Below are 24,938 nucleotides of genomic sequence, written 5' to 3'. Positions count from 1 at the left end.
CCCCACCACCCTCAGCCTCACCACCCTCCCCACCACCCCCACCACCCTCAGCACCCCACAACCATCAGCCTCAGCACCCCCACCACCCTCAGCCTCCCCACCTTACCCAATACCCTCAGCCTCACCACCCTCCCCACCACCCTCAGCCTCACCACCCTCAGCCTCACCACCCCACCAGCCTCAGCACCCCCACCACCCTCAGCCTCAGCACCCCCCACCACCCTAAGCCTCAGCACCCTCAGCCTCACCACTACCCTCAGCTCATCACCCCCACCACCCTCAGCCTCACCACCCTCCCCACCACCCTCAGCCTCCCTACCACCCTCCCCACCACCCTCAGCCCCCCTACCACCTTCAGCCTCCCCACCACCTTCAGCCTCATCACCCTCCCCACCACCTTCAGCCTCATCACCCTCCCCACCACCCTCAGCCTCACCACCCTCCCCACCACCCCCACCACCCTCAGCACCCCACAACCCTCAGCCTCAGCACCCCACAACCATCAGCCTCAGCACCCCCCACCACCCTCAGCCTCCCCACCTTCCCCAATACCCTCAGCCTCACCACCCTCCCCACCACCCTCAGCCTCACCCCCTCACCCCCTCACCACCCTCAGCCTCACCACCCTCAACCTCCCTACCACCCTCCCCACCACCCTCAGCCTCCCTACCACCTTCAGCCTCCCCACCACCTTCAGCCTCATCACCCTCCCCACCACCCTCAGCCTCACCACCCTCCCCACCACCCCCACCACCCTCAGCACCCCACAACCCTCAGCCTCAGCACCCCACAACCCTCAGCCTCAGCACCCCCCACCACCCTCAGCCTCAGCACCCCCTACCACGCTCAGCCTCACCACCCCCACCACCCTCAGCCTCCCCACCCTCCCCAATACCCTCAGCCTCACCACCCTCAGCCTCACCACCCCACCAGCCTCAGCACCCCCCACCAGCCTCAGCACCCCCACCACCCTAAGGCTCAGCACCCTCAGCCTCACCACCACCCTCAGCCTCACCACCCCCCACCACCCTCAGCCTCACCACCCCACCACCCTCAGCATCACCCTCCCTCACCACCCTCAGCATCACCCTCCCTCACCACCCTCAGCATCACCACCCTCACCACCCTCAGCATATCCCCCTCACCATCCTCACCACCCTCAGCATCACCCCCCCACCCCAACCACCCGCAGCACCACCCCCTCACCATCCTCAGCATCACCCCCCACCCCCCCTCACCATCCTCAGCATCACCCCCCACCCCCCCTCACCACCCTCAGCCTCACCCCCCACACCCCTCAGCCTCAACCCCCTCAGCCTCACCCCCTCAACACCCTCAGCCCCACCCCCCTCAGCCTCACCCCCTCAACACCCTCAGCCTCACCCCCTCACCACCCTCACCATCAACCCCCCTCCTTCTCACATCACCCCCCTCCTTCTCACATCACATCACCCCCCCTCACTCTCGTATCACCCCCTCACTCTCACATCATTCCCCCCTCACTCTCACATCATTCCCCCCTCACTCTCACATCAACCCCCCTCCTTCTCACATCAACCCTCCTCCTTCTCACATCACCCCCCTCCTTCTCACATCACCCCTGCTCACTCTGACCATCACCCCGCTCTCCCTCTCACCATTACCCCACTTTCCCTCTCACCATCACCCCCCTCACACCATCACCCGCCATACACACAACACACTTCAGTCTCAGACAAAAACGCAAACATGCTCACAGAGACATACATTCTCACACATAAGGATACTCTCTGTCAGACACACTCTCAGGCACATACACAGGTAAACTGTGCATCAATGTGTATATGTGACACTTTTTTGTTAGTGGGGCCTCATGTTTGAGTTTCGCCTAAGGCCTTATGAAGTCTAGAGCCGCCTCTGTTGCACGTTATCAACTGTGTATTTATATCAGCAGCTCCACCACTAGTTATAAATCAAGTGTGAGTCGCCCCATGAGATGAGACTAGTGAATAACATAATACATGAACGGTTAAGGTAAAGGCATGTAAGGAACTACGACAATAAACTCTTTAGGAGGTGAAATAATGACATGTTTAAACGCTTGCTACTTTACGATTAGTTAATGTGCAGAGAGCAGTTCATGTGATCAAAGGCATGGTGTGGAGGATCGGCTATAGTGGGACATGCTTGGCAGGCTGCTGTTTACTGCTTGTGCCCATCCGATTCCTTCTGGGCGCCAGGTACAGACCCTGGGAGTCCCTGATACCTGGAACAACAAAGGCATGTCTCTGGCTGAGTGCCGGGTTCGCGGCTTGAGGTGGTGGAAGCTTGTTTTGTCGGGTGGTCGGATCTGTCCCGGTGGTGCTTCACGTCCGGTGCGGGATTGTGGTGGCTTAAGGTGGAGGCTAGTGCTTGACGTGGGGCAGGCTCTGCATTTCTGTTTGTGCCCCCGGTCCCGTCTTCAACGCCTTTTGCGTTGGTGGATTTTAATGGGGACTGCTTCGCTTAGCTGTGGTGGAGCTTGTTGGGGCTGTGGTGGAGCTTGTTGGGGCTTCCTGCTTGTTATTTGCTTCCAAAATTGATTAAAGAGTCTGTCCAGCTTAGACTCAATATCCTGCCATGCTTTGCTGGTACCATGAGGACATGCGGCTGCCGCCATATTGGGAGAGTCGCAGATGAGTATGTCAGCCTGGGCGGCTGTGCTCTGTGCGTCCATTAGCTCCAGACAGCCTCTCAGGGGTGGACCGGGATAACCCCCACCAGTCCGAGGGGGGGGGGGTAACGGAGCTCCTGCCGGGAAGTAGCTGCTCCTGGGCATCCCAGGATCGGGAGATCGGCCGCCTCTCCCGCCCGGTGAGCACCAGGCCACACTTGCCACGCAGAGGTAAGTAAGACTCTGTCGAGTTGCTGACCGCTATTAAGCATGTCGGGTCAGTCAGGTAGCAGCAACATTGCTGGGTCATCCCCTTCTGGGGTGAAATTCGCTTGTTGATAGCTGCTTAAAGTGAGATATTGAGGGAGCTCACACGAAGTGCGTCTTTCCTCCATGACAGCTAGGCCCCACCCCCCGGAAGCTGCATTCTTAGTGAGAGGAGGGACAGTGTAGCTGCTGCTGATTTAATAGGGAAATCGATAGCTAGGCTAGTGTATTCAGTGTCCACTACAGTCCTGAAGGACTCATCTGATCTCTGCTGTAAGGACAGCACCCCAAAAAGCCCTTTTTAGGGCTAGAACATCAGTCTGCTTTTTTTTTCCTGTGTAATCTAATTGCAGTTGCCTGCCTGCCTGCCAGCGTGTGTGTCAGGCTCACAGCGTATACTGTGCCCACTTGCCCAGTGCCACCACTCATATCTGGTGTCACAATAGCTTGCATTTAAAAAAAAAAAAAAATCTTTTTTGACTGTAATATAATAGCAGTCAGTTTTCCTTCACGCGTGTGCGTTTCAGGGCCTGCCAGGGCACAGTGTCACACCAGTGCAACTCATATCTGGGGTAACAGTAGTGTACATTTAAAAAAAAATACAGGGGGCTTGTTGTCACCTTTCGGGGACCCTTGGTGTTGTACGTGGCTGGGTGGAGGAAGAGACCTTCAATGGCATCAGTGAGGACAAGGAACGGGACATGGCTAGCTTGGTATCCAACCTTGTGCAAATGGGGAGTTTGCGGTTGTGCAAATGGACTTTTTGCGGTTGTTTGCGGTGCGATAAACGGGGAGTTTGGTCTGTCACTGTGAAGCGGGCGTAACCATTACATTACCTGATCGATACAACATCATACCTGATGTTTTAAAGCACGTTATTCCAAACAATTTAGGAATGTTAGGTGATTTATGCCCTTTATGGATTAAAACCAGACTCTGCATCAACTATGTAATTTTCCATGGGAGTTTTGCCATGGATCCCCCTCCGGCATGCCACAGTCCAGGTGTTAGTCCCCTTGAAACAACTTTTCCATCACTATTGTGGCCAGAAAGAGTCCCTGTGGGTTTTAAAATTCGCCTGCCTATTGAAGTCTATGGCGGTTCGCCCGGTTCGCCCGTTCGCAAACATTTGCGGAAGTTCGCGTTCGCCGTTTGATCGCTCAGCTGCAGTGTTCTATATGGATATAAAGTGCTGGTTCTTTTACTGCATGATGGCCATTACTGGGTTTAAAGCCCTGCACTGCATGATGGCATCGACCATCATGTGGTTCTTTAGTGGCTAATCAGAGACTGGATAAGGTAAAGGTTTACTTTTATTATTATTTTATTTTCTTAGTTTCATTTATTTTTCTTTTTTTTTTTTTAATCCCTAAATATAATAAGATTGAGTCAAATAATTTAGGAGGAGGGTACAGGATGAAATTCCCATGAACAGAGGACAGTTGTTGTAACGAACCGTTTTGCTCACCAGATGTTAAAAACGGTTTAGGCGATATTCCCCTTTCCAGATGCACCGACAGCTACTGTAAGCACCAAACTCCCGAACAGGATACCAAGTAACACTCCAAACTCCCGAACTGGAACCTCACGAATAGCTGCTAGCAGCTGAACAGGAAAAGCACCCAAGCGGCTTACACTCCTGGCAATCAGTCTCTAACAGCATACAGTAAATCCCCCCAAGAACGAGACAAAGCTCTGTGTTGAGGGTCAAGCAGTGAACAGCCAGAGCTGTGGGTTTATTGTTCTTATATACACATTAGTACCACCCACAGGGTTTTGGAAAACCACCAATAAACACGTACAATACACTCAGACACTCCCACACAAAATCCTCCCCTCTGCCTGTGATACAATTACCTTACACTATGGGTAATGTAATTATCACAGACAGAGAAATACAGTTTTTCCACAATTTTTATAACTTTAAAAGTATGCATCACATTACATTTTCAGAATCAGCATACTCCAAATACAAATATACGTCAAAATCATACAAATTGGTCCAGTGGTTCAAAAGATAGATCGTAGTCCTTTGTGACCAAATGAAGCATGGCTTTTCTGCCCAAAACCAGTTCCACAGAGTCTTCTATCCTGGAGATAATTGGGAAGTAATCCAATTATCTCCAAGGACAGAGGCAAAACTTCATTAAGCACATGGCAGTAAAATACAATAAAATACACAAGGTTACATTTATTTCATAAAATACAGACATGCAATATATCCCCAGATAGCTTAGGTCTGAGCACACATTATTACTGAATGGCGCTCAGACCACACACATACAGTTCAATTGCCATGGAGCCAAAGTCTTTCCCATAGTCTTTCATTATATGAATGGGCTCCATGGCATAGCTATCTGGGGTATCACAGCTCAAACAGGGCAAGCACCGAATGACCCGGCTTTCATGTCTTTGCAGGGGAAAATCAAGCGTTTCAACATGGGGCCATAGTCTAAAGGCAGCAGGCGGGCAACCAGGCTCCTCCAATGCTCAGTGGCGAGATTGGTCTCATCACAGTTGTTTATATGAGTCTTAATCTCAGCTGTATTTTGAGGTGTGGTAGGTGGGCCCCTTCTGTGAGGGTTTGTACACACACATGTTTTAAGTAAACCCTTTATAGAATATGTTGTCATTGTTTAGCTACAAGGAAATGTATAACCTTAAAAATAAACAATATGGTGTGGCAATCATGGGGAATACAGGTTGTAAACAGTGCACTCCCTGATACACCATGGTAGATGCCCACAACCTCCAAGCAGAATTATCCAATAGAGAATCCACAGGTGCATCAAGTAGTTTTATGATAGATAGGAATACAAAAACAGTTTTGGTCTATAGGCCTAATCATTTATAGCATTTATTTACTTCATTGATATATTTATTTCTAAAATTATATTTTTTTTTTATTTTAGGAAGAGACACCATTATTTCTTGCAGCAAGAGAAGGGAGTTTTGAAGCTGCCAAGATGCTTTTGGATTATTTTGCAAATCGAGAAATTACAGACCATATGGACCGCCTTCCTCGTGATATTGCTAAAGAAAGGATGCATCATGATATTGTACATCTTCTGGATGAGTATAATTTAGTCCACAGCCCACAAGGTCAGCCTGGGTCAATTATTTCAGGCAATTTTTCACCTGGTGTCTGTGGTCCCAATAGAACTTTTCTTAATCTAAAGCATGCAACGCAAACCAAGAAGACTCGGAGGCCCAGTGCAAAAACAGGGATTCCTCGTCTTCAGAATGTAGGTAAAGATGCCAAAAGCAGGCGGATTAAAAAATCTGAATCTGATGGCAAAGGTCAACTTTCTGAGAGTTCAGTAACTTTATCACCTGTAGATTCACTTGAATCTCCCCATGGAACATCATCTCCCACTATTAAATCACCAGGAAGCTTACACCCATCCTCCGGTCAAATGCTTGCAGGTGTTTCAATGCAGTCAAAGCACACATTGTCTCTAAGTAACCTTCAGTCTGTTTCTTGTGCGACAAGCAATGTGCTACCTTCTGTTGGCCAAATATTGTCCCATACAGCTCAAAATAATGTTCTTGTTGGACAAAGGCAAAACCATTTGTCATCAGATTGGTTAAGCCACATGGAAAGAAATGACTCACAGTATAATGAAATGTTTGGTATTGCAAGTACCAGCCTATGTAATCAGCAACAAAATGGGAGGATTCAAGCAGATATGAAGCCTTCATTACATATGGGTTTAGTTGGGGATGCTCTTCCACCTATTATGGCATTTCAAATAATACCAAAAGGGAGAATGAGTCAGCAATCTAACAACCTGACACACGTGCAGCCTGGAATTCATGCTCCAATAATGACTGACATATATAAAGTCCCAGATATCTCTCATATAACTGGTCCTTCAGTCCCCATTGCAATGATACATCAGCGTGATGGACAATCACCTCAAACTATGCTAAAATCATATCATCAGCTTCAAAATCAAATGGGAAAATATCCAACTCCCCCATCACAGCATAGCTATGCTTCAACAGACAAAACCCCAAATCATAATGGACATTTACCAGGAGAGCACCCATACCTTACTCCTTCTCCAGAATCTCCAGATCAGTGGTCCAGTGCCTCCCCAAATTCTGCTTCGGATTGGTCAGATGTAACCACAAGTCCAACTCCAAATGTCAGTCAAAGAATGCCTGCAAGTAGCTTATCTGAACAACAGCACAGTGGAACACAGGTGTATGCATGAGATGGTTTTCTTGGACACTATAGTTTAAGCTCTGATCAAATGAAGTTTGAAAATAGGAAGAAAAAAAAAATAACTTTTTACGTGACAATAGCTACATCTTACTCCTTGTCCAGAATATCCAGATTACTCTACAAGTCCAACTTCAGTTTCTGTTTCAGTCAAAGAAATACCTGCAACTTGTCTGGACAAAAAAAAAAAAAAAAAAAAACAGTAAAATGCAGATATATTTGTGAAGGTTTTTTGTGCATAATATAATTTAATAAATCATTAATCAAATGAAGTTTGAGATGAGAAAACAAATGAAGTTTTTAACTTAAATGCAAATGTCTAGATAGTTTCAGCTTTATAGTGTGCATCTGTTTTGTAAATGTCAATACAGAAAACATCTGTGGGATGAGTTTTAGTAGTCTCATAAAATAATGTTTTTTTATCAATATACATTCACCTTGCTTTTTATTTAAAGACAAGGGATTGAAATTAATAATTTCCATGTGAAATACCAAATATCCTCAGTCACTTGCAGAAAAATGTGTACTGCATTCTGCTATTTGAGCTTAATGTGATGTTAGCTCTTTGAGCTTATTGTGATGTTATGGTTAAGTTAGTCCAATATTATCTCTTCTATGTAAATACATTATTCACTTACCTTTGTTGCATTTAAAATGGGTGTATATATTGGAGTTATATAGAGGCATATATTTTCACATACATTTTCTGTTCTTCGTTATACATTATCAATATGTCACAGTCCATAATTTTATTTGAATTTTTAATTTTTTTTTTTGAAAGCCACACATCTTTATTTATAATACAATGGGATTTACTTATGGAATACCCTGATATAGAATAATTCATTACATAATGTTCTTTATCCTCTTACGGTATACATATACAGTTGAATGAGGTGAGCAATCAATATTTTTATTTTAAGTATAAATAAATCAAACAGGATACATAGCAATATTTATCAAATAATGTATTCTTTTAAAATGTGTCATACTTTAGAAACATTTTATTCTTCTGTGTTTATATATATATATATATATATATGTGTGTGTGTGTGTGTGTGTGTGTGTGTGTATATGTATATATATATATATATATATATATATATATATATATATATATATATATATAATGTGTGTGTGCGTCTTGGTGAGTCCAAACACAATAGAACTAGACACTAGTTCATGCAAATCTAAAATTTACAATATAAATTTATGAAAAGGCTGAGTCTGTAGGCAGAGCATGAAGTTGTGGGAAGGGTTACCCGGCCTTCCTCTGGGCCGATACTTCCTGTTTCAGCCCACCCACTGCTCTCGCTCCCACAGGCCTACCACAACGTCGGTTTTGGCACACCACAACCGGTCTTTTTATAGTGTGCTGTCTTTTTCTTAATTGTACAGCTCTGCAGTATATGTTGTATATCAGTAATAATAATATCATCCATAAAAAAAGAGAATACAGAAAGGATTGCTGTTATTTGCTTTCTTCTGCTTTTAAGCTTTTTGATTTTTTCCGAGGGCATGACAGAGCTTCTTTAAGTTATTTTGAGCTACCATTATATAGAGAACCTCATCATTGATTGTGGCAGATACCACTCTATGCACAGTGTGCAAGGAGTCTACATCTGGTTTGCATTTAACCTTGGGGAGACTTTAGACAATTAGTGTGGCTGATAACCACTCAATGCTTTAGGTAGTCCCTAGAGAATTAGCAAACAAACCAAAACAAAGCATTACAGAATATGGGGAATGGATAACAACTCAAATAGCTTTCTCTATCAGGTGGAAGCTAGTTTTAGCTCATGTGCCATTAGAGAGAGAACATGAACAATTTGCATATCAGACTAATCCCACCCAAAAGGGAAGTCGAGCTTCTGGTCAGCTCCCTCTGTACAAGAGATACAGCAATTTCAGACGTTTTGGCTGTGGTGGTCCACATCAGTGAAGTGTGGCTGATACTCCTCTGGGCAAGGGGTCCACATCTGGATTACCCTTTTATCTTGGATTCATTGGCTAAGAGTGTCAGCTGATAATCAAAAATGGTTCGACTCCTTATAAGGGAGGTTGACACCAATGGACTCCAAGCACCATAATCATTTCAGGAGTTCTGCTTTAAAACTCTCCTGTTCATTGCACATAATTGCTCATTTATGGGTCTACAAACTTTAGATCAATATAACGTTTTCCATAGTAAAACATGACAGAATGAAGTAATAGTTTTTAAGATATTTATAAAAAAAAAAAAAATTTGGGGGGGGGGGGGGTTAAATGGTTACACAACACTTAACTGTTACCCTTTCTTTCTACCTTTTTTTGTTGTTGTTATTTCAAATACAAAGCATACATATACATAATACATATACAGTGATGAGAAAATGAAATTACACCCTCTTTGAATTATATGGTTTTACATATCAGGACATACTAATGGATTCTCCATTTTGGCTTTTTTTTTTTAAATAAATCATAAAAATGTGTAACATGTCATGTGTTGTTTAACTGTGGTTTTCTGCTCCTAATTTGCTATGGAGCAGATGATTGTTATGTCCTGATATGTAAAACCATAAAATTAAGAGATGGTGTACTTTATTTTTCCCATGACTGTAGATATGACTGGGCTAAAAAAAATGTGTGTATGTATTTTTAAAGTGTCTATGGTTATTCACGGTTCATGGTTTAGTCGTGTTGATAGGTTAATTCACTCATTTGTGGTCTGCCAGGTTTTCAACATTTTGAATTGTGTATGTATTTGATCCTGTATCCTCATATTTTAAAGTTGTATTTTAATTTTTGTATTCATTCATCCAAAACTAGAGGGATTCGTTTTTGTATAGTTTACATTTTCACATTTATGCCTTAGAGCAAAGAAATATAGGAGCAATGCAAAATAGTTCCAGTTCCAGAGCCCCTGTTTTTTGCAAATGTTCTAGTTTTCGAATTCATCATGACACTTTCATAAATGTTAAAGTTAGCTTTTCATGTATAGGTAAAAGGTCTGCACTAATTGTAAAATGCATTTATCAATTTATTGTTCTATTTAAATTGAAAATAAATCTACAGAGCAAATATTAAATTCAAAGGGCTTTATAATTACCTTTGAGAACATGTGTATATATAGGGTACTGCATACATCAATTAAGATTTGTTCCTCGAACAAAAGGTACTATTTTATATTTTGTTTCCACGTGAGGCTGCATTTATTTTATGTGGGTACAGTTTGCCTTTCTAATACAATAAAATGTTATATGAATTCTTAATTTTCAAATATGGTTCCATTTACCTCACTTACATTGTTTTAGTGACAAGAATACTTTTTTGTGTATAGTGATTTTATTATTTGTTAATTCTTACATTTTCTTGAGGAATCATTAACCCAAATTATTAACGCTTATGTAGCAAACGAATGGCATCACCTTGATGATGTTGATTATAAAGTAATCATTCATAGCTTGCTAAATAGACATTTACTGTATATATTCAAGTGTAAACATCTCCTTGGCATTGCCATTTTTATAGTTAAATAAGTTTATTATTGTTTTACTGCATGAAAGATGTTGTAATCATTTTACTGGTACGTTTTCACATTTGTAAAACCTGTTACTATTTTTTTTATTTCACTTTACTTTCAACATTTTTCCAATGTTAATGCAATTGAAATATGAATAATACATTTTGTATTGTGTCATAACTGGGAAATGTAAATTTCGCGAAAATATGTCAATTTATACTAAAAAATAATAAAGAAATATTTTACAGGACATTACATAATTGATCGGTTTTATATTTTATATCTTTCTCTAGTTGATGTTGGTTCCTTATTCTAAATGACACTGTGGAAACAAAATAGTTTATCATGTTATTATTATTATTATTGCCATTTATATAGCGCCAACAGATTCCGTAGCGCTTTACAATATTATGAGAGGGGAGATTTAACTATAAATAGGACAATTACAAATAAACTTAAAGGAACAATAGGTTAAAGAGGACCCTGCTCAATCGAGCTTACATTCTATAGGAGGTGGGGTGTAAAACACATTAGGACAGGAATTTGCAATCAAATAAGGTGGGCTGCCCTTTAGGAGAGGGCAAGAGACAGGTATGTGAGGTAGGGGTTAGTCTTGGAGGCCATAAGCTTTCCTAAAGAGATGGGTTTTAAGGCACTTCTTAAAAGATGCAAGACTAGGGGAGAGTCTGATGGCGGTAGGCAGGCTATTCCATAGGAAGGAAGCCGCCAGCGAGAAGTCCTGCAAGCGCGAGTTGGCCGTACGGGTGCGGACAACGGACAGGAGGTGGTCACGGGCATTTAATAAATGTGATACATTTATTAAAGGGGCACTGTAAGCATTATAACCACTACAGCTTGTTAACAGCTTAATATAATGGTTATGGAGCAAGGATTGCTTTGGGCATGGGTCATCTGCTGTCTGGCAAAACTGAGAGATCGAGAAGCACAACGATCATCTGCTCTATCTCATGTCTTGACAAACTTTCCAAACAGGAAGAATTGCAAATGTGTCAATGATCTCCATTTGCTTCACCGTCACTTGGGATCTGCTGACCAGATGACTATTTCTTTATCTGGACCCTCACCAATTGTTCCTGTGGAATAATTGTTATTGAAATAGATTTTATTTCTCATCTTTGTGGTGAAATCCTTATAGATTATAAACTTGTTTCAACGGGGCCTTCTTTATCTCTTGTCTCTGTTAATAACAGTATGTCAATTACTTACATAGTGTAGCGTTACTTACCTTATCCAGGGGCCGGCCGTGGTCCTCTCTTCGAGCCGCGCGCGGTCCTGCGGCTGCAACAAGAAGGCGGGCAGTGACCGCAAGAAGCGGTCTCGTGTCCTGCCTGAATCTAAGAGCGCGCCGCGAGTCTCGGGCGCGCTCTTAAAGAAACAGCGGGAGCCTAAATTGTAAAAAGGCTCCCATTGGCCCCCTGTCATGCCACACTCCCCATACACTTACCTTTTGGGGGTGTGGATATGACAGGAGCCAATCAAATTAATTTAGAAGGTACTTATACTCACCTTTTTCCCTTAGTCCTTGCCCTATCGTGGTTTCTGTTGCAGTTCCCTTTAGCGCTTGTTGTGTTCAGTTGTGTTCCTTCGTATTGACCTTGGCTTTGTTTCTGACTACGTTATCTCTTTATCCTTATCTGTTCTGTTTGCCGGCTTGCTGTTTACTGTGTACCAGACCCCGGCTAGTCCTAGTTTACGCTGTCTCTTTGTGCCCTTGACCTCGGATCGTTCCTGACTCTGTCTCCTCTCATATACGTCGAGTCCGGCCATTCTAAGGTCCGGTAGACGTATCTCTCCTCTGTGTTGTCTTTTGTCGAGTTGAATCCTGCAAGTTGGGGTATATTTCCGTTACACATAGTTACATAGGCTGAAAAGAGACATGTGTCAATCAATTTCAGCCCTTCTTACATATGTTTTTGCTGTTGATCCAAAAGAAAGCTAGAATCCCAGTTGAAGCATATAAATGTACGGATAGGGTATCTAATCATGTGTACTTCCTTATTATTAATAAATACATTTTGTCTAATGTGCTCTTTAATCAAATGCCATATTAATGTATAAATTCCTTAATCATGTGTGCATCATTTATACACAATCACAAATGCCGTAGAGTGTAAAATAGTGTCAGATAAAGTACCCCTAATCATGTATTCCTCTTGCTCTGTCCCCTCCATTCTTATTCCTCCAAACATCCACAAAACAACCAACACACAAATCACAAGCCCCACATAGAACCCCCACCCAAAGCCACACCCACCCCTTAGTGCATTCATTTATTATTACTTAATTATATGCAACAATGAAAACACACCTGGCAAGGGAACTCTCTAGGCAAAAGCACCCCACCGGCACCCGGAATATGCAAAAAACCAATAGTCATAGGACAATGGCAAATAACAATTTAAATAAAGTTAAAATGTATCACCAACCATGTCCACCTCATTAATTCAAAACACCATATCTCTAAATAAAAATTACATACAGTGGTAAATAATCCATAGTCCTAAGCACCCATATATAAAATAAAAATGAATAAAACAAACCCCAAACAATATATACAACTCAACCTAAAGTGATCCACCTTTTGTGCCTCAGTAATGTACAAATTCCTTACTTTTGTGTGCATCTTTTTCATTATATATATATATATATGCATGCACCCAGAATATGTACATCAACTACCACTTAAAGGGGGGAAATAAAAATCTGCATAAAGGACATCCTTAGTCATATGCACTTCATTAGTTCACAAACATACTTTAAATTAAAAAAAATACATACAGTGGCAGTGGCGTACACACGATCCATGGGGCCCCGGTGCGAAAATTGATCTGTCCCCCCCCCCACGCTTACTCTGCGCAGGCCCGGGCCACAACACATGGCAGCGGGCACCTGGTCGCAGGGCTGTGATCCCTGCGACCACGGTATGTACGCCACTGCATGCAGATACATACACTTAAAGGACCACTATAGGCACTCAGAACACTTCAGCTCAATGAAGTGGTCTGGGTGCCAGGTACCACTAGTTTTAACCCGGCAGCTGAAAACATAGCAGTTTCAGAGGGTTAATCCAACCTCTAGTAGCTGTCTCACTGACAGGCGCTAGAGGTGCTTCCGCTATTCTCACTGTGAAAATCACAGTGAGAAGACGCTGGACGTCCATAGGAAAGCATTGAGTAATGCTTTCCTATGGGCGGTTTGAATGCACGCGCGGCTCTTGCCGCGCATGCGCATTCAGAGCTGAGAGGCGGATCAGGGTGGAGAGATCCCCAGCACCAAGGGAGCCCGGCGCTGGAGTAAGGTAAGTGCTGAAGGAGTTTTAACCACACACACACTCTCCCGAACAGACGCATACACACTAGCTAACAGACACACACATTTACTGACAGACACACACTCAGTGATAGACACACATACACACTCACAGACAGACACACATACACACTCACAAAACATACACTCTCACTGACAAACACACTCACTATCAGACACACACAAACTAACATGCTCAGTAACAGACACACACATTAACACACTCACTGACACACACCCTAACACACACACTGACCCTCACTAGCAGACACACACTCAATAACAGACACACACAGTAACACACTCACTGACACACAACCTAACACACACACACTGACCCTCACTAGAAGACACACACTCAATAACCGACACACACAAAATAACACACACACTCTCATATTTTTTTTTAAATTGCATCCCCCAGCCTCCCTACCTTTGGGAGTGCTGAGGGGATTCCTGCTTTTCCTGGGGTCCAGTGGTGCTGCTAGGCGGTCGGTCACTGCGGGCGTGTGAGGGAGCTTTCACCCCCTGAGCACTTCTTGCCCAGCTCACTCGCGCGCACCCCACTGATGCCGGAGCCGGAATATGACGTCATAGACTCGAGGGAGCTGGGCAAAGAGCGCTCAGGGGAGAATGCTCCCTCGCGCACCTGCCCGTTTACACCACTGCCAGCCTCGAGGGGCCCTGAGGTGGCCAGCTCCTGGGCCCCCCAGGAGAAGAGGCTGGCAAACTGGCGTACATACCCGGTCCCAGGACGGCCGGGCCCCCTGGTGGTCCGGGCCCGGTCGCAGCTGCGACCCCTGTGACCGCCGTATGTACAGCAGTGTACAGTGGTAAATAATCCATAGTCATGAACATTTCTTATAAAAAAACATTTAGTGGCTTCCGGTTTCCGCAACCATCTTAGCTGGTCTCGTTTCACCCCAGCTCCGAAACTCACCTCCACAGTCAACAACAATCCGATGCTCCAGGGCCACGCTGACTGGTTCCAGGGGGTGCTCTGGCACTGTGTGTTTCTGGGCAGTTGGAGGGTGCAGTCGGAGATTCAGGAAGAGGCCAAAATAGCCTCAAAACGTTACGGGGACCTGCCAGAAGTTGAGGCCTATATGATAGGCCGTGCCAGCATACTTCACACTGCAGCCTGCATCAGGAACACCCAGGGTTGGTGTCAGAGAGTGGAGGTGGCCTGTGGAGAGGTGCCACACGAGGTGCTTGCAGTGCAATTCACTGCTACTTTTCACCCAACCATGAGTAGTGATACCTACCTCATATCAGCCCAGGACTTCTACTGCTGGCTCCTCTGTCTCCCCTACACTGATTGTGCCACTCTAAGGAACTGTGTCTCACAGGCCAGTCTCTCACAATATCTTGTCACCTACCGCTTAAACTTATTTTCTGTAGTCTCCAGCAATACTATCAGGCTGTAAAGCTGGCTCTGCTGTACATACCTTAGTTGATACGCTTTTGCTTCTTATATTTTCACACTGGTTGGAATTGACTAGAGTAGCTGCTGCCCAAATTTTGGAGTGGCGCTTCTGCAGACAATTGCACTTGGCTGTAGTAGCTGCCTGCATGAACTACAGGGCCGCTACCAGAAATTTTGACAAAGCACAAGGTCTGGGCTCCCTCTCCGCCCTCCCCCCCGGCCCGCCCACGACTCCGCCCACGACTCCGCCCATGACTCCGCCCACAGGACTCCTACCTAGTCCGCTGACAATGATGCAGGACTGAATGTGGTGTGTATAGTGGAAGTGAATTAGGATGTGTGTAATGGATGTAGTGTTTGTGTGTATTAGATACTGTTTGTGCAGTGAATGCAGAGTGTGTGTTTGTGTAGCGAATGCTGTGTGTATAGTGAACGCAGAGTGTGTTTGAGTAGTGGATGTAGTGCTTGTGTGTACTAGATGCAGTGTGTATTAGACGCAGTGTCTCTGTATAGTGAATGCAGAGTGTTTGAATGTGTGGTGGATGTAGTGTGTGTACTGTGAATACAGGATGTTTGTGTAGTGGATGCTGTGTGTATTGTTGATACAGAGTGTGGGTCAGTGTAGTGAATGCAGAGTGTGTGTGTGTGTTTACTAGTGTATGCATGTAATGTAATAATGTAAATGTAATACATGTTACTCCCCCCTCCCTGCTTCTTACCTGGTTCAGGGAGGGGGGAGATTCCATCCCTGGTGGTCCGGTGGCATGGTGGGGCCCCCCGGCTCCCTATACTTGCAGAGGGGGTCCAGCAGTCTGCAGCTGTACATTACAGCTCTTCCCTCTCTCTAACGAGCATGGCGTGCGTGCCGCGCGGAGCATTGCCATGGTAACCCGTGGCAACTCTCTGACGGCTGCGGGAGTTAGAGAGAGGGAAGAGCTGTAATGTACAGCTGCAGTCTGCTGGGCCCCACCACAAGTATAGCGAGCTGGGGGCCCGCGGCTGCACATATATATAGTGTCAGGGTATTTATATCAGCAGACATTTTGTGCTATGATAGAAATTAAAATGTATATTGTCAGAATCACTCTGAACAGAGCAGACTCCATTTTGTTGCCGCGCATGCGCATTCAGAGCTGAGAGGCAGATCAGGGTGGAGAGATCCCCAGCACCAAGGGAGCCCGGCGCTGGAGTAAGGTAAGTGCTGAAGGAGTTTTAACCACACACAGGGTATTTATTTAATGTGGTTACAATCACATGTTAGCATATCGTGTTATTTATCCAGGTGTATTGATTTGCTCTAAAATAAGATAAAATATCTGTTTAGGCAAGTTAAAATTATGCTTATAGAACATGGTAGATTACTCTTATTGGATGGTTCCAGGAAATGACAAATGAGCTGGTTTAGGTGTTATTTTATTTAAAATTACATGAGAATAGGTCTTAATTACCTAGGAGGTCTAGCCAGCATTGAAAGGGTTATTCTAACTGTTAGCTAAAGTTTTATGGCCTTACGCTGCAAGCTGTGTGAAAGAAAGCTTTTCTGTGTGTGTAAGTTTCACTTTCGTACTGTCATAAATCTTGTCTTGACAGCTAATGTTGTAGATTCTATACTGTGTCAGTAGTGATGTCACGAACGTCGAACGGGAACTTACGCAAACGTTCGTGAACCGCGCGAACCGCCATTGACTTCAATGGACAGGCGAATTTTAAAACCCACAGGGGCTGTTTCTGGCCACAAAAGTGATGGGAAAGTTGTTTGAAGGGGACTAACACCTTGACTGTGGCATGCCGGAGGGGGATCCATGGCAAAACTCCCATGGAAAATTACCAGAGTCTGGTTTTAATCCATAAAGGGCAGAAATCACCTAACATTCCTAAATCGCAATAAATATGGATTGACACCTGACATGACATATTGACACCTTGACATATGGATTGACACCTGTCCTCAGAGCCCCTGATGCACACGGACACAGAGCAGAATAGGGACTGTTCCCACTACATAGGGTCACTTGGCAGATATGGATTGACACCTGTCCTCAAAGCCCCTGATACACACTGACACAGAGCAGAATAGAGACTGTTCCCCTACATAGGGTCACTTGGCAGATATGGATTGACACCTGTCCTCAAAGCCCCTGATACACACTGACACAGAGCAGAATAGAGACTGTTCCCCCTACATAGGGTCACTTGGCAGGTATGGATTGACACCTGTCCTCAAAGCCCCTGATATACACTGACAAAGAGCAGAATAGAGACTGTTCCCCGTCCTCAGAGACCACGATACACACAGACACAGAGCAGAATAGAGACCGGGGGTCTAGTAGCGTGGACACCCAGCACAGGTCGTTCTCCTTCAGCCTTTTTATACGAGGGTCCCTCAACAGGCATGGCAGCATGAAAGACCACATTTGCACAAGGTTGGATGCCGAGCTACTCATTTCCCGTTCCTCCTCCTCACACAGAGTAGAATAGAGACTGTTCCCCGTCCTCAGAGACCATGATACACACTGACACAGAGCAGAATAGAGACTGTTCCCCGTCCTCAAAGCCCCTGATACACACTGACACAGAGCAGAATAGGGACTGTTCACCCTACATAGGGTCACTTGGCAGATATGGATTGACACCTGTCCTCAGGGACCCTGATACACACTGACACAGAGCAGAATAGGGACTGTTCCCCCTACATAGGGTCACTTGGCAGATATGGATTGACACCTGTCCTCAAAGCCCCTGATACGCACTGACACAGAGCAGAATAGAGACTGTTCCCCGTCCTCAGAGACCATGATACACACTGACACAGAGCAGAATAGAGACCGGGGGTCTAGTAGCGTGGACACCCAGCACAGGTCGTTCTCCTTCAGCCTTTTTATGCGAGGGTCCCTCAACAGGCACGACAGCATGAAAGACCACATTTGCACAAGGTTGGATGCCGAGCTACTCATTTCCCGTTCCTCCTTCTCACACAGAGTAGAATAGAGACTGTTCCCCGTCCTCAGAGACCATGATACACACTGACACAGAGCAGAATAGAGACTGTTCCTGTCCTCAAAGCCCCTGATACACACTGGCACAGAGCAGAATAGAGACTGTTCCCCGTCCTCAAAGCCCCTGATACACACTGACAAAGAGCAGAATAGAGACTGTTCCCCCTACATAAGGTCACTTGGCAGATATGGATTGACACCTGTCCTCAAAGCCCCTGATACACACTGACACAGAGCAGAATAGAGACTGTTCCCCGTCCTCAAAGCCCCTGATACACACTGACACAGAGCAGAATAGAGACTGTTCCCCGTAGTCAAAGCCCCTGATACACACTGACACAGAGCAGAATAGGGACTGTTCCCCCTACATAGGGTCACTTGGCAGATCTGGATTGACACCTGTCCTCAGAGAACCTGATACACACTGACACAGAGCAGAATGGGGAATATTCACTAAATGCCAAACATTGTTATACAGGGGAATATTCAGTAAATAAGAATAAGGTGGGGGACCTACTGTCCTCCCCCCCGGCCCCCACCCCTGCGCGGTGGGTGGGGGGCATAAATCACAATGGGGGACCTACTGATAGGAGTGGTGTACTATTCTTATCAGTTTAATACCTGTTGCGTCTCCTATCAGTGGACGTGTATATGGCAGCGATTTTAGGAACCGCACACCTGGGACCCGAGCAAGGTCACCTCGTTCAACAGGCTACAACATTTGTCCCTGGAAACCTAGCCTGGACATCATGCACAACTTGAATGGAAAACGGGACTAACAGGTCAACCCTGCTTACGGAGACTCTCAGGTCATTGATCGTGTCAAGAGGAGGGGAACAACTTAAAAAAAAGATTACTGGCAAATTCTTAAAAAAAAAAGGGGAAACTGCTCCTGCCGAAAATTCCAATACCTGACTAGAACGCTACAGATCCCATTACCAAATGCGTACTTGCGACGTCTACAAAGGACTCTCACTAGCTTCGTGTGGGCACACAAAAAAATCAGGGTAGCCACTAGCATACTCACCAAACCCCTAGAGCAGGGAGGGCTAGGACTACCAGAGGTGAGAACCTACTATAGGGCAGCGCTGATGACCACCGCCCTGCAGGCACACACAGCCCACAACACACCACAATGGGTGGACATGGAATCAACGTGGGCTTGCCCCAAGGGCCTTAGGTACTTATTCTGGGTCCCACATAGACATCGCCCTAAACTACCAGACACACCGGCCACTACCGCAATCCTGCTGAAAACCTGGGATACGATTAAACCACAATTAGGTTATACAGATAAATGGGCGCTAGCCACACCACTATACTGCATACACATGATGAATCCCACATTTGACCATCGACTATGGACCGAGCGATGATGCACGTTGGTTAGACACCACTATAATCAAGGACAGCTGAGACAATTCCCCGACCTGCAACAGAGTTACGATTTGCCACAAAGAGCGATATTCTCCTACCTACAACTAAAGGGAGCACTGACAAACTCCACTATCCTGACAACCCCGACCCACACGCGTTGTATAGAGAAAGCATGCGAATCTAGAACAATGCCCAAGAAACCGCTTTCACTCATGTATGCAATTCTAAATAATCCTACCCAACAGCCACCACCGCAGCTAGACAAATTCAGAGAGGCATGGCATAAGGATTTGAGTACAGTCTTCTCAGAAGAACAATGGAATCAAGCCTTCATAGCCCATAAAGGTAGATACAGATGCGCATCCCACCTAGATCTAATGCGCAAGATACAATATAGGTGGTACTTGGTACCGACTAGACTAGCGACCATATATCCCAACACCTCGAGACTTTGCTGGAGATGTTTAATAGAGTAGGGCACAATGCTCCACATCTGGTGGGCCTGCTCGGCCATCAGAGGATACTGGAAGGCAGTTGAGGGGGTGATACAAGGGGCACTGGTCACGAGAACCAACCTGAGACCAGAAAATGCCCTACTCTTCATCTCGATTGACCCATTCCCAAAAGCACATGCCGACCTAACATATCATATTTTGATTGCTACCAACTTATTAATAGCCAGAGGGTGGAAACAACAACAGCCACCGGAGAGATCTAGCCTTCTCCAACAGATCTCCCTAAACCTAGCATATGAAACAAAAACCTGCCAGCGGCTACACCCCCCACACCACATAGTGGAAGCCAGGAACATATGGGAGGCGTATCTGAGGAAGGAGGAGGAGGGGGTCGTGTTAGAACAATAACATATCACATATATATATATATATATATATACATGAAGGATGAATAGTACCACTCCTAAGACCTAACTGCTCTGACGCAGAGAGACAACGACTCCAAACACCATGGTACAACAGGCAACATTGAGGTATACCAAGCTGAGGTTAAACAATCTACAGGGCATAACGGAACAAACACCCATATTGTACATAGTTAAATAGTTAGATAAAGAATATATGTGTGGATGAGTCCCTGATGAAGTATAAGGGAAGCCTGGGATTCAAGCAGGATGTTCCTTCCAAACGCTCTAGGTATGGTGTAAAGATGTATAAGCTCTGTGATAGCGAGACTGGGTATACTCAGGCCTTCCGGGTGTACGAGGGAAAGGATAGCCACCTTGACCCTCCAGGTTGCCCAGAACATATGGGATGGAGTAGGAGGAGTAGAGGAGGTGGCAGCAGGCCTGCCTGCAAGTCGTGGCGGTGTCACCAACTCCTCTGCAGAGCCACGCATTCCATGCTTGGCAGCCGTCAGCAGGTTTACCCAATGCGCAGTGTAGGTGATATACCTGCCCTGACCATGCTTTGCAGACCAGGTATCAGTGGTCAGATGGACCCTTGCCCCAACACTGTGTGCCAGACATGCCATTACTTCCTTTTGCACAATCGAGTACAGGTTGGGGATTGCCTTTTGTGAAAAGAAATTTGGGCCGGGTACCTTCCACTGCGGTGTCCCAATAGCTACAAATTTTTTGAACGCCTCAGACTCCACCAGCTTGTATGGTAAAAGCTGGCGGGCTAATAGTACAGACAAGCCAGCTGTCAGACACGGGGCAAGGGGGTGACTTTCTGACATTGGCTTCTTACGCTCAAACATGTCCTTGACAGACACCTGACTGTGGGCAGATGAGCAGGCCTGACACACAGACGCTTGGAGACAACTAACTGCTATTCAATCTATAACAGTGAAAAAAGTTTTTTGGTTTTTAAATGCAAGCTATTGGGACACCAGATATGACTGGCAAAGTACACTGGCAGAGGTCTGCAGAGAACACGCTGAAGGCCTGACACACCCGCTTGAAGACAACTAACTGCTATTCAATCTATAACAGTGAAAACGTTTTTTGGTTTTAAATGCACGCTATTGTGACACCAGATATGAGTGGCAAAGTACACTGGCAGAGGTCTGCAGAGCACACGCTGAAGGCCTGACACACTCGCTTGAAGACAACTAACTGCTATTCAATCTATAACAGTGAAAAAAGTTTTTTGGTTTTAAATGCACGCTATTGTGACACCAGATATGAGTGGCAAAGTACATTGGCAGAGGTCTGCAGAGCACACGCTGAAGGCCTGACACACCCGCTTGAAGACAACTAACTGTTATTCAATCTATAACAGTGAAAAAAGTTTTTGGGTTTTAAATGCACGCTATTGTGATACCAGATATGAGTGGCAAAGTACACTGGCAGAGGTCTGCAGAGCACACGCTGAAGCCCTGACACCCGCTTTAAGGACACTGACTGCTATTAGCTTAAACGGAAAAACTTTTTTTCTTTGTAAAAGCACGCTATACAGACACCAGATATGAGTGGCAAATTACACTTGCTGAGGTTGGCAGAGCACACGCTGAAGGCCTGACACCCAGACGCTTGCAGACAACTAACTGCTATTAGCTTACAGTGAAACACTTTTTTGTTTTTAAAGGCACGCTATAGTCACACCAGATATGAGTGGTGGCACTGGGCAAATGGGCACAGTATCCACTGAGCCTGACACAGAAGCTGGCAGACAACTAACTGCTCTTTAATCTATTACAGTGAAAAAAGTTTTTGGGTTTTAAATGCACGCTATAGAGACACCAGATATGAGTGGCAAATTACACTTGCGGAGGTTGGCAAAGCACACGCTGAAGGCCTGACACCCAGACGCTTGCAGACAACTAACTGCTATTAGCTTACAGTGAAACACTTTTTTTGTTTTTAAAGGCACGCTATAGTCACACCAGATATGAGTGGTGGCACTGGGCAAATGGGCACAGTATCCACTGAGCCTGACACAGAAGATGGCAGACAACTAACTGCTCTTCAATCTATTACAGTGAAAAAAGTTTTTTGGTTTTAAATGCACGCTATAGAGACACCAGATATGAGTGACAAATTACACTTGCTGAGGTTGGCAGAGCACACGCTGAAGGCCTGACACCCAGACGCTTGCAGACAACTAACTGCTATTAGCTTACAGTGAAACACTTTTTTTGTTTTTAAAGGCACGCTATAGTCACACCAGATATGAGTGGTGGCACTTGGCAAATGGGCACAGTATCCACCGAGCCGGGCACAGAAGCTGGTAGACAACTAACTGCTCTTCTTCAATCTATTACAGTGAAAAACATTTTTTGGTTTTAAATGCAAGCTTAAGGTATTGTGACACCAGATATGAGTGGTGGCACTGGGCAAATGGGCACAGTATCCACTGAGCCTGACACAGAAGCTGGCAGGCAGGCAACTGCAATTACATTACACAGAAAAAAAAACCAGACTGATGTTCGAGCCCTAAAAAGGGCTTTTTGGGGTGCTGTTCTTACAGCAGAGATCAGATGAGTCCTTCAGGATTGTAGTGGACACTGAATACCCTAGCCTAGCTATCTATTTCCCTATCTAATGAACAGCAGCTACACTTTCCCTCCTCTCAGTAATCATGCAGCTTCAGAATGAATCTAAAATAGATGCTGGGAGGGAGGTGGGAGGGTGTGGAAGGGAGGGTCTGCTGCTGATTTGCTGGAATGTGTCTGCTGACTGTGAGGCACAGGGTCAAAGTTTGCTCAATGATGACGAATAGGGGGCGGATCGAACCGCCCATGTGTTCGCCCACGGCGGCGAACGCGAACACGCTATGTTTGCCAGGAACTATTCGCCGGTGAACAGTTCGGTACATCACTATGTGTCAGCCATTGGAATGTATTGCCATTGTATGCATACTGATGTTATACTAAATATTCATTGATTATTGTCTCGCATGTTACTTATTATTATTATTTAATTTGTCACAATAAATTGTATCTATTTTTATAACAAATTGAGATTTTATTTGTATGGAATACATTTCACTTACATGATAACGAATCTTTGGGATCTGATAATTGAAATAGTGGGCAATTCTCAACTGTTTACTATTATCATCCCATAAACATCCCCACAAATTGGAGGCACGGTGCTGAGATCGTTTAAGAAGTTAGCGGAAATACAAGGTTTTCCCTTAAGCATCTTATATCAGCATCTAAGGATTAAAATGGAATATACATAGTGGGTACTCCAAATTAGAGAACAGGTTTATGATTCGATTTATGATAGATCGGCTGATTCACCTATGGTTAAACATTTTAGCAACATAGACGAAGACTCTTCAATGCAATCTGTTACCAAGTCATGCCCGTTTTTCATATTGGGTTATTCAATTATGTTAAAAAAGCATAATGAGATTGAACTTAAATTGGACGAGTGTCAGAAAGAACTGGTGCTCGAACAAAGACGGTTCAACACTTTGTCTGATGAAAATAATATCCTTCCGGTTAAAAACTCTGACCTTTCAGATAGACTGGAAGGAATGAGCAAAATGGTGGATGATTATGATCAACAGATAAAACAGATACAGATGCAGTTAGATGAATATCAAAAGGAAAGTGAAAAATTACTGGGAAAAGACCCAGGTGATTCTTCTCAATTCCCTGATATCCACACACCAGACCAGGTTTTCATAATTGGTCACTCACAAATTTGTAGAATTAAAACAGCCTTGAGTGGTATCTTTTCTTTCAGTATCCAGTGTATTGTTGTCCCTCCTCACATGTTCATCATAAAGCAGATGTGTGTATCTCAAAAGAGAAGGATATATACAAAAATCCATTATGCTGTTATTATTATTCTTCATTGCACCTTATTGCACCTAGTCCCTGAGGAAGTCCATACTTGGGACGAAACGCGTAGGACGTATGGTGACAAGCTATTTGTTTTCATATTCAAATGTAAGTCATTAAATACTTTTTTACTTAACTCTGGAAGTGCACTACATTTTTGTATATATCCTTCTCTTTTGAGATACACACACTAACAGACATACACACTCACTAACAGACATACACACACACAAACAGACATACACACACAAACAGACATACACACACAGACATACACACACACACAGACATAGACACACACACACACACACACACTAACAGACATACACACACACTAACAGACACACACTCACTAACAGACATACACACACACAAACAGACATACACACACACACACACTAACACAGACACACACATAAACA

The 24,938-nt window shown here is 44.7% G+C and overlaps 1 protein-coding gene across 1 annotated transcript in view; it reads left to right on the top strand.

Annotated features, from left to right (window-relative positions):
* NOTCH2 (notch receptor 2) overlaps nt 1–7,317 on the top strand; it is a 295,351-nt gene extending 288,034 nt beyond the window's left edge. Inside the window, exon 34 of the mRNA XM_063426954.1 lies at nt 5,812–7,317. Coding sequence (XP_063283024.1) covers nt 5,812–7,119 — 1,308 coding nt within the window. The 3' untranslated portion in view covers nt 7,120–7,317. The remainder of the gene's footprint in view (nt 1–5,811) is intronic.
* Nucleotides 7,318–24,938: the final 17,621 nt, after the last annotated feature.

This window comes from Pelobates fuscus, chromosome 7, assembly GCF_036172605.1.
Source record: "Pelobates fuscus isolate aPelFus1 chromosome 7, aPelFus1.pri, whole genome shotgun sequence".
Classification (NCBI taxonomy): domain Eukaryota; kingdom Metazoa; phylum Chordata; class Amphibia; order Anura; family Pelobatidae; genus Pelobates; species Pelobates fuscus.
The sequence above is the reverse complement of the archived record's forward strand: the minus strand, read 5'-3'. Positions and strand labels throughout refer to the sequence as shown.